This window comes from Tursiops truncatus, chromosome 12, assembly GCF_011762595.2.
Source record: "Tursiops truncatus isolate mTurTru1 chromosome 12, mTurTru1.mat.Y, whole genome shotgun sequence".
NCBI classification, from domain to species: domain Eukaryota; kingdom Metazoa; phylum Chordata; class Mammalia; order Artiodactyla; family Delphinidae; genus Tursiops; species Tursiops truncatus.
Window position 1 is genome coordinate 18,970,811 of NC_047045.1, and position 15,427 is coordinate 18,986,237.

At 40.1% G+C, this 15,427-nt stretch overlaps 1 protein-coding gene across 4 annotated transcripts in view; it reads right to left on the minus strand.

Moving 5' to 3' along the window:
- The window catches only part of CEP162 (centrosomal protein 162), a 96,980-nt gene extending 82,830 nt beyond the window's left edge, over positions 1-14,150 (minus strand). For 2 of the 4 annotated variants that reach the window (XM_019929378.3, XM_019929377.3), the window contains exons 1-3: positions 13,982-14,146; positions 12,792-12,907; positions 2,354-2,465 (exon numbers count right to left, since the gene is read on the minus strand). In XM_019929378.3, the coding sequence (XP_019784937.1) occupies positions 2,354-2,465; positions 12,792-12,848 (169 nt within the window). In that variant the 5' untranslated portion in view covers positions 12,849-12,907; positions 13,982-14,146. Of the gene's footprint in view, positions 1-2,353; positions 2,466-12,791; positions 12,908-13,981 lie in introns of all 4 variants that reach the window. The other 2 variants (XM_019929379.3, XM_019929380.3) reach the window with 2 other exon arrangements.
- Positions 14,151-15,427: the final 1,277 nt, after the last annotated feature.

A 15,427-nucleotide genomic window follows, 5' to 3' on the forward strand; every position in this document is an offset into this window, starting at 1 on the left:
AGAAGTTACAAATTGTGATTTCAATTTCCTACTTAGCATCCTATTGGAGAGGCTTTAGAAACAAATTATTTTATGGCTCTGTGTGAATAATGGTTTTAACTGATCCAGTAACAGCTGGAGAAAATCAGGAGATATATCTATAGGCACTTCAAATGAAAACATACACGCCAAGGTCAGGGTGCCGTCGGGGCATCTGTCCAGGGTCTCAGCCCGGCTCTGAAGATGGACTCAGGGATGTGACCCACACTAACCAACCTCATTTGAGACTAATATAACTGAAACCAAGATCCAATTCAGTTATTTATAATGAAGAGTATAACCAGTAGGAGAATTAGACGGTTTCACTAACTAGACAGAACATATTGTCCTTATGGCAACTGAAAGAGAAAGCAAAATTATAAGGTTGAAGAAGCTCAATGTTGATGTTTAATGGCATCTATGTAAGATTGGGAATGCATTCCTCTCAAAAGGGGTGTTCAATTCTCCCTTAGAAGCTTCTATACTCTTGATGGCAGGAATCATATTCAGTTTTTGCATACTAGTGCCAAGTACTCAGAACATAACATGAACTCAATAAACATTTGTGACTGAACCAGGGACCAGGTTATACCCCTAAGCAGAGGAACCTTCTTCCGCTGTGTTTAAATGGACACTGTCAAAGTCTCCTTCCTAAGTATCCTTTGCATCCTTTACTAATCAAATCCACTCTGATTGATACATTCTTTTCTTCTTCTTCTTTTTTTTTTTTTGCGGCACGCGGGCCTCTCACTGCTGTGGTCTCTCCCGCCGCAGAGCACAGGCTCCGGACGCGCAGGCCCAGCGGCCATGGCCCACGGGCCCAGCCGCTCCGCGGCATGCGGGATCCCCCCGGACCGGGGCACAAACCCGCATCCCCTGCATCGGCAGGCGGACTCTCAACCACTGCGCCACCAGGGAAGCCCCCGATACATTCTTTTTAAAAACAATTTAGTATCTTTAGTCAGGTTACATTTAAGTGTTGGTCTAGGACCTATTCTTTCCCTTTAGGGTGAGTTTGCATACTCCATCTCTGATTCATTACTTTCTAGATAAAGATTTTAATGCTAAATAAGTCACAAATCATTGCCAATTATTTCAATAATACTTAATCATATAATATCCTTTTCAAGCATCAATAGGGGGAAAGATTCTAAAACATAATTCTTCACATGCAAACTTTAGCACTGTGCGTCGTTTATGGATTTATGAAAACACACTGTACTTTTCAATAAGGCAATTCCTTACTGTAAAGTATTAAGAAGAACAGAGAAGTGACTATCAAATTCACAGTAACATTTATTAAACACATTTATTATTTACTGTTGAGGGTCAAGGAGCACAAGGAAAAAGAAGAGATATAGAAATCCTATCAGTTCATAAAATGGTGCTTAGTGATACACAAATATTGTGAACATAGGTACTTAACAGAGGTAGTCTGCGGATCCTTGCGAATACAGCAGTATCATATATAGTAACTATACTGAAGAAAACACCCAGAGAGTAATTTTCTATTTGTAAAGATGTGAGTAGGAATAGTTCCAAAAAAGATATACGCATGTGCTAGACAGGATCAATAATGAGTTATTTACTATTAAGGTAATAAAATTATTTTTTTCTACTGTCATTAACAGAGAGCAATACCAAAATCTATAGATTTGTTAAAATCTTCCCAATGCAGTGACATTAATACATTGTCAGAATATTTTATTAAATCACTTTAAATCAATTTACCATTAAACATAATATATAAATATACCTAACATTATTCACCAGCTTAAATTGAGGAACGATAAATTATTTCAATGTAAAATAATCTGATAATGCAGAAACACAGATTCCCTATTATATAAAAAATATATCATGAAGTAATATGAAAATCAAGTCAAACTTCAAAAATTCACACTATTAGTATTATTTTCCTTATATATTTATTAAAAGCATGGTAAGAAAATCCAGAATTAAAAGTCTTGTCTGGGCTTCCCTGGTGGCGCAGTGGTTGAGAATCTGCCTGCTAATGCAGGGGACATGGGTTCGAGCCCTGGTCTGGGAAGATCCCACATGCCGCGGAGCAACTAGGCCCGTGAGCCACAACTACTGAGCCTGCACGTATGGAGCCTGTGCTCTGCAACAAGAGAGGCCACGATAGTGAGAGGCCCGTGCACCGCGATGAAGAGTGGTCCCCGCTTGCCACAACTAGAGAAAGCCCTCGCACAGAAACGAAGACCCAACACAGCCAAAAATAAACGAACAAATGTGGGGTTTAAAAAAAAAAAAAAAAGTCTTGACTGCCCCCCTGTGGTCAAATAACTTAAAATTAAAAATCAGCAATATTTACCACCATCTTCAAATTCATCTTCAGTTATCCACCATGGCACTGTATCATTCTTCTTCACTTCTTTAGGTTGTCTAGGTGTTTTATTTGAATTTTCAAAAGAATCATCTGAAAGCTAAATCATATACAAGCTAGTGAATTTTAAATTCAAGAATCCCAGATTTATTACTGAAAATGTTTCTTTGTTCTCTGATATTTCAGTTATCACCTAAACATTCTCAGCAATTATGTATAAATTCATATATTTCTAGACTTATGGGGTCAAAATAACTTAAACATCAAGAATACATCTCTGAACACTGATTTCATACCCAGAACTAAACAAGCAGACGAAACAAGGAGAAAAACATCAACAATAAAAACAAAGAAATAAAAAACTTGATCAAGAAACCTAATCAGGAAGGAATAAAAGGATATAATCCTTTTTTAGACACTATCTCGGGTCTAAGAATAAATAATGATTGTGCAAAATCACCTAGCATCACTCTAGAAGAACACAAAATTCTAAGACTAGGAAGAACTGAGCGTGAGGTGTTTACCAGAGAAATTTGCATTTGTCACAATGATTAATAAACTTTAATAAACTTTTATTTGTCCTTTTCTACTCTTCAGGTTCAAATCTTACTACAATTCTAAACCCCTACTCTAACCCCGATCTACCACCCTTACTCTCAGCCAGTAACTTGGGCTCTCTCTTCACAGAGAAAAAAAAGACCTTAGGTCAAAATCCACCTTCCTTCTCCTTCCCCTCACTCCACCACTAAACTCACCCGTTAAGACACTGCTTTCCTCTCTCAGAAGAGCAATTCTTTCCTCCACTCCCAGGAGAACCTGCAGAGGGGCCACCTCCCGCCTCACCAAGTTCTCGCTTGCTGGGTTATCCTAATGCATCTCTGCACCTCACTCCCTCTGCAATCTCCTTGCCCTCCTTCCCTCAGGTTATAAACTTGCTCATCACTGCATCCCCAGGGCCTAGCACAGCACCTGGCATAATTGTATAGTATAAGAATGAACACTTGGGCTTCCCTGGTGGCGCAGTGGTTGAGAGTCCGCCTGCCAATGCAGGGGACACGGGTTCGTGCCCCAGTCCGGGAAGATCCCACATGCCGCGGAGCGGCTGGGCCCGTGAGCCATGGCCGCTGAGCCTGCGCGTCCGGAGCCTGTGCTCCGCAACGGGAGAGGCCACAACAGTGAGAGGCCCATGTACCGCAAAAAAAAAAAAAAAAAAAGAATGAACACTTAAGTCTACCCTACTTAAAAAAACCAAAACAAACAAACAAAACAAAGCAAACAGGCAAAGTTCCTTACTCCTACCTCCCTTTCATTCTATCTATCATCTTTCCTTTATGTACATTCTAACTTCTCCAGGTCACTGTTAAACCCCTTAAAATCTGGTCCCCATCCAAAACAGCTCTCCTCAGTCACCACAGGCCTCCTACATGCCACAAATAAAGGATGACTGCCAGTCACCTCCCTGATCATACCATGGAGTTTGACATGGTGACCAACTCTCACTTCGGGCAAATCTCGCCCTTTGACCTCATAGCACCACCTCCATCAGGTTATACTTCACCTCTGTGACCTTTCCTAACCAACTCTAATAGCTCTTGGCCCTTTTGCCCTTTTCTTTAACACGAGACTTCCCCAGGACTCTGCTCTTGGTCCTTTTTATCCTTATTCTACACACTTTTTCTGGAGAAGAAATCAACATTTATTAATTACTTGCCTGCTCTATGTCAGGATCTATACTCAGGTTATTTTAGTCTTTAAATAATCCAGCAGAGATTTACTGATGGGGAAGTAAGCTCAGAGAAGTTAAGCAACTTGTCCAGGTTGCGACTATCAGTAAGTGATACAGAGCTGGGATTCAAACTTGGGTTTCTCTAACTAAGGCCTGTCCACTTTCAAATACTCTATATGGTCCCCCAACTAGGACATTGGTACCTGGGGCACTTCTTAAACTTCTGAGATGACTACACACACATTTCCACCTGCCAACCAAACAACTCTACCCCAGTGACTTGTAAGAATGCCATTTTTAAATCTTCGAAAAGAACTCACTGTCTTCCTTGACCACCAGGCAGGATGAGGGGAGGAGAAAAGAAAGAGTATTCTTTACTCCATCTGAATTTTAGTTGCATCACCTTCCACAGTCTTATACTTCACTGTCACGCTGAAATGTTCCATTTCTCTCTTTCTATCTCTCGCTGTTTACCAAACTCTGACAATCTGCCTCAGATTCAGTTTTTTCCTCCTAAACCCATGGCTACGTAAAAGTGTGAAAGAAGGACTATAAGTTTTTGGAGGCAGACAGATCTGAGTTCAAACTTTTAACTTCAAGTTAAGCTAGTTCTGTTGCTTAGGGAAAATTACGCCTCTTTTCAGTTTATACATATATAAAACAAGCATGGCGACACTGACCTTGCAGGGCTGTGGCAAAGATCAGCAAAGAAACAGAGAATGCCCATCCTACTGTCTAATACATAGTAGGTATTCTCACTTCTGACAATCTTCCACACTGCTTTCTAGGCTACTATCATTAAACACGAAACAAAACAAAACAGCTGGCCGCTCAGTTAACAACAGTGCTCGTGAGGATATGGAGAAACTGGAACCCTAATATTACTAATACACTTCTGGTGAGAGTAAAATGGCACAGCCGTTTAGGAAACAGCCTGACAGTTCCTCCAAAGGTTAAACATAGAGCTACCATATGACCCAGCATTCCCACTCCTAGGTATACACACAAGAGAAGTGAAAACATACAACCACACAAAAACTTATATACAATTGTCATAGCGGCACTATTCATAATTGCTAGAAAGTGGAAAGAACTCAAATGTCCATCAGCTGATAAGTAGGTAAACAAAATGTGGTAAATCCATACGATGGAATATTATTCAGCTATTAAAAAAAGGAATGAGGTACTGATAGATATGACAACATAAATGAACCTTGAAATTGTTACGTTAAGTAGAACAAGCTGTAAGAAAGACATACGGAATCGGGTAGGAAGGGAAGAAAAGTGATCAGGTCAGGACCTGTTCCCCAGGGAAGGGACACAGAAAAGGAAGGGGATTAAAAGGCTTGGAAACCCACTCTGGGGAGTAGGTGGCTAGAACCACATATTGGGGGCCACAGCCCTGGGGTCTGCCACTGGGAAGATGAGTCCCCATAGCTGGTTATAAAACCAGTGGGACCGACAGTGGGGCTGTAAGAAACCGAGACTCTGCTCGTGAAGAGTGTGCACATATTTCCTTACTCCCGAAACAAGGTGGAAGAAGCAGAATGAAGCTGCACGGGACTCTGGCTGGTTTCCTATGACCACCCTGGCACAAGGCCTGGCCCAAGCCAAACCCCTACTCCAGCCTCTCTTGCTCCAGCACTACTCCTCTCTGGGGCAAAGATGACAATGTGACAATGCTAGGAGAGGAAAGAGTACATGCTTATAGGGAACAGAACCAGCTGGGACCCAACCCTCAGGGCTTCTGCTCCAGCACCTTGGGACTCACTCCCACCCCTCATAGGGTGGTGTTGGCCACTGAGTGAGGAGAAGCCCTGGCTCACACCTGGCTCTGCCTTGAGCCCCTTCGTCTCCAGTCCCACCTCTTACCAAAGTGATAGCTGCCAGCACACCCTGGAGAAAGACACAGCTCCTGCTTACGTCAGATCCAGCTCTCCCATCAAAGCCACCAGGCACGTGCAGACTGCACAGGGACACTCCCACAAAGGGGCACCCCTTCAAGATGGGGACAGGTAACTGTTTCACTTAATTTCATAGAGACAGAGAAAGTTAAACAAAATGAGAGGACAGAAGAACTTGTTTCAAACAAAAGAACAAGAAAAACAACTAATGAAACAGAGATAAATAATTTACCAGATAAGAAGTTCAAAGCATTACTAATAAGAATGCTGAAAAAGGAATAGATGAACACAGTGAGTATTTTAACAAGAAATTAGAAAATATAAAAGAACCAGCCAGAAGTGAAGAATACAACTGTAATGAAAAACACACTAGAACGAATTAACAGCAGACTAGGTGATACAGAAGAATGCATAAGTGATCTGGAAGACAGAATAATGGAAATCACCCAATCAGACATGAAAAAAAAACACATTTAAAAAATGAAAACAATTTAAGGGAACTCTGAGATACCATCAAGTGTACCAACATTCATATTATAGGTGTCCCAGATGGAGAACTCAGAGAGAAAGGAGTTGAAAATTTATTTGATGAAATTATGGCTGAAAACTTCTTGAACCTGAGTAAGTAATCAGATATCCAGGTACAGGAGGCACAGAGAGTCCCAAATAAAATGAATCCAAATAGACCCACACCAAGACATATCACGATTAAAGTGTTATTAAAATGTTAAAAGTTAAAGAGATTATTCTAAAGGCAGCAAGAGAAAAACAAAGAGTCGCATACAAGTGAACCCCACCCCCCAAAAGCTATCAGCTGATTTTTCTGCAGAAACTTTGCAGGCCAGAAGGGAACGGCATGATATATTTAAGGTGCAAAAGGGAAAAACCTAAAACCTAGGATACTCTACCCAGCAAAATTATAATTTGGAATTAAAGGACAGATGAAAAACTTCTCAAACAAGCAAAGACTAGAAGAGTTCATCAATACTAAATTGACCCTAAAGGAAATGTTAAAGGGTCTTCTCTCAGTGGAAAAGAAAATGCTACAACAAGAAGTAGACATGTATAGGAAAAGAAAAACCCCACTAATAATGACAAATATATAGTAAAGGCTGTGGATCAACCACTTAAATAAGCTAGTACAAAGATTCAAAGACAAAAACTGTATAATCAGCTATAACTATAATAAAAAGGTAAGGGATAAACATGAAGATGTAAAATATGACACAAAAACACAAAATGTTGGGGAAGGGAGAAAAAAATGTAGAACTTTTAGAATGTGTTTGAACTTAAATGAAACAAGTTTAAAACAAGTGGATATAACCATAGATCAACATATATGAACCCCATGGTAACCAGAAATACAAACCCAATAATGGACACACAAAAACTGGAGAGAAAGGAGCACAAGCATACCACTAAAGAAAATCATCAAATCACAGGGGAAGAAACAAAAAGAAGGAGAAAAGAACAGAGAATAAGTACAAAAACCAGAAAAGAGTAACAAAATGGCAGTACGAACATACCTATCAATAATTGCTTTAAATGTGAATGGACTAAATGCTCCACTCAAAAGACATAGGGTGGCTGATTGGACAAAAAAACAAGACCCATCTATATGCTGCTTATAAGAGGCTCGCTCCAGAGATAAAGACACACACAGACTGAAAGCGAGGGGCTAGAAGAAGTTATTTCATGCAAATGGAAACAAGACAGCTGGGGTAGCAATACTCATATCAGACGAAACAGACTTTAAAACAAAGTCTATAACAAAAGGCAAGTAGGGCATTGTATAATGATACAGGGATCAATACAAAAGAGGATATAACATTCATTAAAAATATATGCAACTAATATAGGAGCATCTAAATATATAAAGCAAATGTTAACAGCTATAAATGGAGAAAATGGCAATAATACAAAAGTAGTAGGGAATGTTAATACCCAATTGGACAGATGGACAGATCATCCAGACAGAAAATCAGTAAGGTAACACTGGCCTTAAATGACAAATTAGACCAGATGGACTAATAGATATCTACAGGATATTCCATCCAAAACCAGCAGAATACACATTATTTTCAAGTGAACATAGAACATTCTCTAGGGCAGACCACATTCTAGGCCACAAAAAAGTCTCAACGAATTTAAGAGAACAGAAATTATATCAAGCATTTTTTCCGATCACCATGGTATAAACTAGATATCAATTATAGGAAGAAAAATGGGAAAAACACAAACATGTGGAGACTAAATGACATGCTACTAAAAACACAATGGGTCAATGAAGAAATCAAAGAGGAAATCAGAAAATACCTTAAGACAAATGAAAATAAAAACACAACTTTCTGAAATTATGGGATGTAGCAAAAGCAGTTCTAAGAGGAATGTTTACAGTGATACAGGCCTACTTTAAGAAACAAGAAAAATCTCAAACAAACAACATAACCTACCATCCAAAGGAATTAGAAAAAGAAGAACAAAGTTCAAAGTCAGCAGAAGAAAGGAAATAATAAATACCAGAGAGGAAATAAATAGAGACCAAAAAAATAAAATAAAATAAATTTTAAAAGTCAATGAAACCAAGAGCTGGTTTTTTGAAATAATAAAGAATTTTTTTTTTTTTTTTTTTTTGTTTGCATGGCATCTTAGTTGTAGCAGGCAGGCTCCCCAGTTGTAGTCACAGGCTCCTTAGTTGAAGCACGTGGGCTCCTCAGCTGTGGCTCCAGGGCTCCTTAGTTTCAGCTTGCCAGCTCCTTAGGTGCAGCTCATGGGCTCCTTAGTTGTGGCTCACAGGCTCCTTAGTCACGGCATGCAGGCTCCCTAGTTATGGCATGTGAATCCCTAGTTGCAGCATGCATGTGGTATCTAGTTCCCTGAACAGGGATCAAACCCGAGCCCTCCACATTGGGAGTGTGGAGTCTTATCCACTGCTCCACCAGGCAGGGAAGTCCCCCACAAAATTAAGAAAATTGATAAGCCTTTAGCCAGGGGTTCATCAAGAAAAAAGAGGACCCAAACAAACAAAATAAAAAAGAAAGAGGAGAACTAACAACCAATATCACAGGTAATAAAATCATAAGACAATACTACAAACAGTTACATGTCAACAAATTGGACAACCTAAGAAATGGATTAATTTCTAAAAACATACAATCTTCCAAAACTGAATCAGGAAGACACAGACAATGTGAACAGACCAATCACTAGTAGTATAATTAAATTCGTAATCAGAAACTTCCAGCAAACGAAAGTCCAGGATAGCTTCACAGGAGAATTCCACCAAACATATAAAAAGCTAATATCCTTCTCAACCTATTCCAAAAAACAGAAGAGAGGACACTCCCAAATTCATTCTACAAGGTCACATTACCCTGATATTAGAAACAGACAAAGACACTACAAAAAAAGAAAACTGCAGGCTGATATCTCTGATGAATATAGATGCAGAAATCCTCAACAAACTTAATTCAACAATATATAAAAAGAATCATACACCATGATCAAGTAGGACTTACTCTAGGGATGCAAAGATGGTTCAATATTTGCAAGTCAATCAATGTGATACACCACATTAACAAGTCACATGATCATCTCAATAAATACAGAGAAAGCATTTGACAAAATTCAATATCCATTCATGACAAAAACTCTCATCAAAGTTGGTATCTAAACACATATCGCAACGTAAAAAAGGTCATTTATGACAAACCCACAGCTAACATCATATTCATTGGTGAAAAACTGAAAGCGCTTCCTCTAAAATCAGGGAACAAGATAAGGATGCCCACTCTCACCACTTCTATTTAATAAAGTATTGGAAGTCCTAGTCAGAGCAATCAGACATGAAAAGAAATAAAAGGCTTCCAAATTGAAAGGGAAGATGTAAAGCTGTCAGTATTTGCAGATGGCATGATACTACATATAGAAAACCCTAAAGTCTTCACCAAAAAACTCTCAGAATTAATAAATGGATTCAGCAGCTTTGTAGGATACAAGATTAATATACAGAAATTTGTTGCTTTTCTATACACTCATAATGAACTATCAGAAAGAGTAAGAAAACCATCCTTTTTAAAATCACATCCAAAAGAATAAAATACATAGGAATAAACTTAATCGAGGAGGTGAAAAACTCATAGTCTGAAAACTATAAAACATTGATGAAGGAAACTGAGGGTGATACAATGAAATGGCAAGATAGTTCGTGTCCATGGATTGGAAGAATTGATATTGTTAAAATGTCCATGCTACCCAAAGCAAGCTACGGATTTAATGCAATACCTGTCAAAACATGTACGACATTTTTCACAGAACTAGAACAAATAATCCTAAAATTTATACGGAACAACTAAAGACCCTGAAAAGCCAAAGCAATGTTGAGAAAAAAGAACAAAGCTAAAGGTATTAAGCTCCCTGACTTCAGCTCCCTCACTTCAGACTATACTAGGAAGCTCCAGTAATCACAACACAAAAACCAACACATCCATCAACAGAACAGAATAGAGAGCCCAGAAATAAACCCGTGCACTTATGGTCAATTAATCTACAACAAAGAAGGCAAGAATTTACATTGGAAAAAAGACAGTCTCTTATTGAAGTAAGTGGTGCTGGGAAAACTGGATAGCTACATGTAAAAGAATGAAATTAGAACATTTTCGCACACCATATATCAATACAAAAATAAACTCAAAACGGAGTAAAGACCTAAGTATAAAACCTGAACCTGGGCTTCCCTGGTGGTGCAGTGGTTGAGAGTCCACCTGCTGATGCAGGGGACACAGGTTCGTGCCCCGGTCTGGGAAGATCCCACGTGCCGCAGAGTGGCTGGGCCCGTGAGCCATGGCCGCTGAGCCTGCGCGTCCGGAGCCTGTGCTCCGCAACGGGAGAGGACACAACAGTGAGAGGCCTGCGTACCGCAAAAAAAAAAAAAAAAAAAACCTGAAACCATAAAACTCCTAGAAAAAAACATAGGCAGAACACTCTGACATAAATTGTAGCAATATTTTTTTGGATCTGTCTCCTAAGGCAAAGGAAACAAAAGCAAAACTAAACATATGGGACCTAATCAAACTTAAAAGCTTTTGCACAGTAAAGGAAACCATCGATAAAATGAAAAGAACCTATAGTACGGGAGAAAACAATTGCATATCATATGACCAATAAGGGGTTAATATCAAAAAACAAACAAACAAAAAAACCCAACCTGATTAAAAAATGGGCACAAGATATACACATGGCCAACAGGCACATGAAAAGATGCTCAACATTGCTAATCATCAGGGAAATGCAAATCAAAACCCCAAATAGGTATCACCTCACACCTGTCAGAATGGCTACAAATAGCAAATGCTGGTGAGGATGTAGAGAAAATGGAACCCTTGTACACCGTTAGTGGGAATGTAAATTGGTACAGCCACTATGGAAACAGTATGGAGGTTCCTCAAAAAACTAAAAACAGAACTACTATATGATCCAGTGATTCCACTCCTGCGTATATATCCTAAGAACACAAAAACACTAATTGGAAAAGATAAATGCATCCCAATGTTCATAGCAGCATTATTTACACTATCAAAGATATGGAAGTGTTCATCAATAGATGAATGGATAAAGAAGGTGTGGTATACAGATATATGATGGAATGTTACTTAACCATAAAAAGAATAAAATTTTGTCATTTGAAACAGCATGGATGGACCTGGAGGGTACTATGCTTAGTGAAATAAGTCAGAGAAGAACAAATACTGTATGTTATCACTTATATGTGGAATCTAAAAAAATAAAACAAATGAATATAACAAAGCAGAAAACAGACCCAGATATAGACAACAAACTAGTGGGTACCAGTGGGAAGAGAGAAAGGAGGCGGGGCAAAATAGGGGTAGGAGTAGGGATTAAAATGCACAAACTACTATGAATAAAATAAATAAGCTACAAGTATATATCATGCAGCACAGGGAGTACAGTCAGTATTTTATAATAACTTTAAATGGAGTATAATCTATAAAAATTGAATCACTGTTTGAACTAATATAATATTGTACATGAACTATACTTAAATAAAAAAAAATACAGCTGTCATGTCAAAGACCATTCATTCTTAAGGGAGGCAGAAAAGAGAGCTAAACAAGTGAAATAATGAATGGTTCTAAGAGCTACATGGAGAATGAGCTACATGGAAAATTAAGTACATGGTATAAGAAGGAACTTGGTAGTTACTTTTTTACTGGATCAACAGGAAAAAACCTCTCTTAGGTAGTAATTTTAAAAAGAGATCTTCACCATCCAGGTAAAGGATAGAGGAATAGACAGCATTATTGGCAGAGGGAACAGTAAAAGCTCCTAATGTGAAATGAGCTTGGCGTGTCTGGAGGAGAAAAAAGGCATGAATGGAAAAGGGAGAAGAGCAGTGTATAGTCAGTGAGGTGGGCATGAGCAAAATCATCCAGGGTTTTGTAAGCCACAGAAAGGAGTCTGGATTTTACTCTGTATGTGATGGGAGGCCAATAGTGTTTTCCATTGGGAGTAACAGAGTCTGATTTATGTCACAAACCACGCTGGCAGCCGTGTGGTGAAGGAACGCTTGGACAGTACGTGGGAACTGTTGCAGTAGCCTAGTGAGATGATGGTGTCCTGGATTAGGTAAATTGCAGTGAAAAGGGAGAGAACTAGAGGGATGATAGATATATTTTGGAAACAGGTGACAGAGCTTGATGATAGGCTGATTGCATCCTAGAAGAATGAGTTTCTTGTAGGACTATTTACAATATAGCTTTTAAAAATATAAACTTACCTCTTTCATGAACTGTTCAAACTCTTCATCCAGCTCTTCTTTGGAATAGTGGGCCATTATCAATAATTTTCCCTTCCCAAAGTAAACATTCCAAAGTATTTACAACACTGGAAACACTAAATGGCAAGAGATAATAAACATCCTTTAAGGAAATCCAAATCACATCATAAAAACCGTCAGCCTTGAACTTCAGACATTTCTCTTATGATTTAGCATATACACACAATTACTGACCAGTAAATTGGACATGAGATTTTTAATTCATTAATAAAACTGATTTGAAAAAGCAACTTTCACAGTTTGACTTAGAGTTGAGAATTACATTTTCATTCTTAACATACAGTTTTTAAAAAGTGGCCTCGAGAATATTTCCTAAATCTATGCATATTAGCGTGTGTGTGTGTGTGTGTGTGTGTGTGTGTGTGTGTTATTTAACATCCCTTAAATAAACCAGGGCTTCTCAAGGAAACTTTTAAAAAGTAAAAACTAGCAAATCCAAAAGACTGTTTCCCTTTTGCAAAGCGCACGACAGAGTTTGTGCCATCTTATCATTCAACTAGTTATTTATCAATCCATATTAAAAAGTTTTGAAAAATAGACTGTTTCCTGATATGGGGGCGTTTCCAGATACAAATTTCTGGATTAATACCTTAAGACTCAGAATCTACCTAAAACAAAGTTAATGGAGCAAATTAGAACAAATTATGTTTCTCTTGGACGGAGGGAAGGTCAACAAAAACTACGCAATGGTGACTTGCAATGCTCAACTCTCCCCAGTCTCCCTAAAGAACCCAACTTCGGATCTGCGTCAGCTTCTGGACCGTAACTCCATGAGGCAGCTCCGACCTCAGCTTCCTTTTGTGGAGGCGGGAGGTGTGGAGATCTGGTCAATACTTTGCTCAGCCTGCGCGGTAACATCTCCTCCCCCTCATTTTCATTTCTGTTCAGTTCAGTGTGTGGGCGGTTAAGGTCTTGGCCCCAAATTGTGGGTCAAATGCAGGTCCCACTCAGAGGGTCCCAGGCCCCAAGAAGCGCGGGCTCCGGAGTCGGCGGGAAGACAAAGACGCGCCCGCAGCGGAGCCAGGGTGGAGGAAGGGAGTGACCCGAAACTAAAGCCCTGAGCAGCGGGTCTGAGCACAGTCTGGGCCCCGCTGAACCGAGTGGAAAGCAAGTATCCACGCCTCACCTACCTTTGCTTCCGAATTCCCCGCTTTCCCGGACGGTCTGAGGGGGCCCAGCAGTTGCCAGGGTAACTGACGTCAGCCGCCAGGCTCTGGAGTCACATGACCCGAGCTGGTCACGTGGCTCGCGGGAACAGAGGGGCAGCGGTGAGTGTCTCTTCGGCTCTACAAGCGCGGGGTGGAGTGGTCGTGGCTCAGCAGGACGATCTGGCGGGTTGGAGCCGCCGCCGCTGCTGCACCAGTGGAGACTCCGTGCCCTTCTCTGTGCTCCTTGGGGTGGTGGATGGACGACAGGGTCGCGAGCGCCGTAACAGGCGTGGTGGGTGTGGCAGGTGCGCCCGTGGCTTCCTGGGAAATGTAGTTTAGCTCCCCTGCTCCTTGTCTTTCCGCATTTCTCATCCCTTCTCACCTCTCCCTAACAGTTGCCTCCTGTGTCGTTTCGGCTTTCTGCTTTACAAGCGGAAGCCTTGAAAAAAATTAACTTATTGGGTGATTTCCTTCACGTGCAAAGCCCTGCGTGGGCGTTGTGAGAGAACCTGTAACCTTTTATGAAGAACTCTGTTGCCAGGATAGGGACTCTGTTCCACCATCTAGTGGACAAGAAATTGAAAATACACAGACACACCCCAAGTCCTACCCATATCAGAACATCGCTATGGTTTCCCATTACCCCTCCTTTCCCCCCATTCTACAGCGGCATCTTACAATTACTTTCTTGGATTTTTATTTTATTTTTGCTATTCCTTCCTCTAAAAAAATAAGAACACAACGCACGTTGGAGTTTCAGAGGACAGCATTTAGGTTACAAAATGTAAAAGCGACAGCAGTTGAAAGCGCCGCTGCTGGCAGACATAGTTAAGGACCTCATCATGTCCGGCCTGAACTTTTCTTTCAGCAGGTGTTTATTGCGATACAAATGTGTACATGCCAGAACTGTGCCCTATGATAAAGATTTGAATAATAATAGAGATTTTTAAAAGCTACTATTTACTGAGCACTTTAGTTGTTAGGAGCTGTGCATGCATTACTTCACTTAATCTTTACAATCTACAAGACAATTCAATTAAGTTTATACTTTTGTTTCTAATATGCGCTCCATGGGCGAAGACAGTCATAATCCCTGCCCTAACAGAGTCTTTGGTCTAGTGGGGCAGATAAGTGATCGGACAATTGCAATTCTGTATGACCACTGCTATTGTAGAAGAAGTAGGGTGTGGTTGGAAAACATCAGAAGCCACCTCAACCTCTGAGAAGATGGAGGAAGCTTCTTTCTCACTGAAAATGGCCTGTCTCCTCTTTATCAACCCTTGCTGACTTCTACTCATCCTTTAGGTGGTTTAGGTTTCAATTTAGCCCTCATTTCCTCTAGGAAGCTTTCTCCACCCATCCCTACTAGGAAGCCTTTTGCAAATTCAGCCTCCTTCCCACTAATTCACACATATGTAGTAGCCTCAG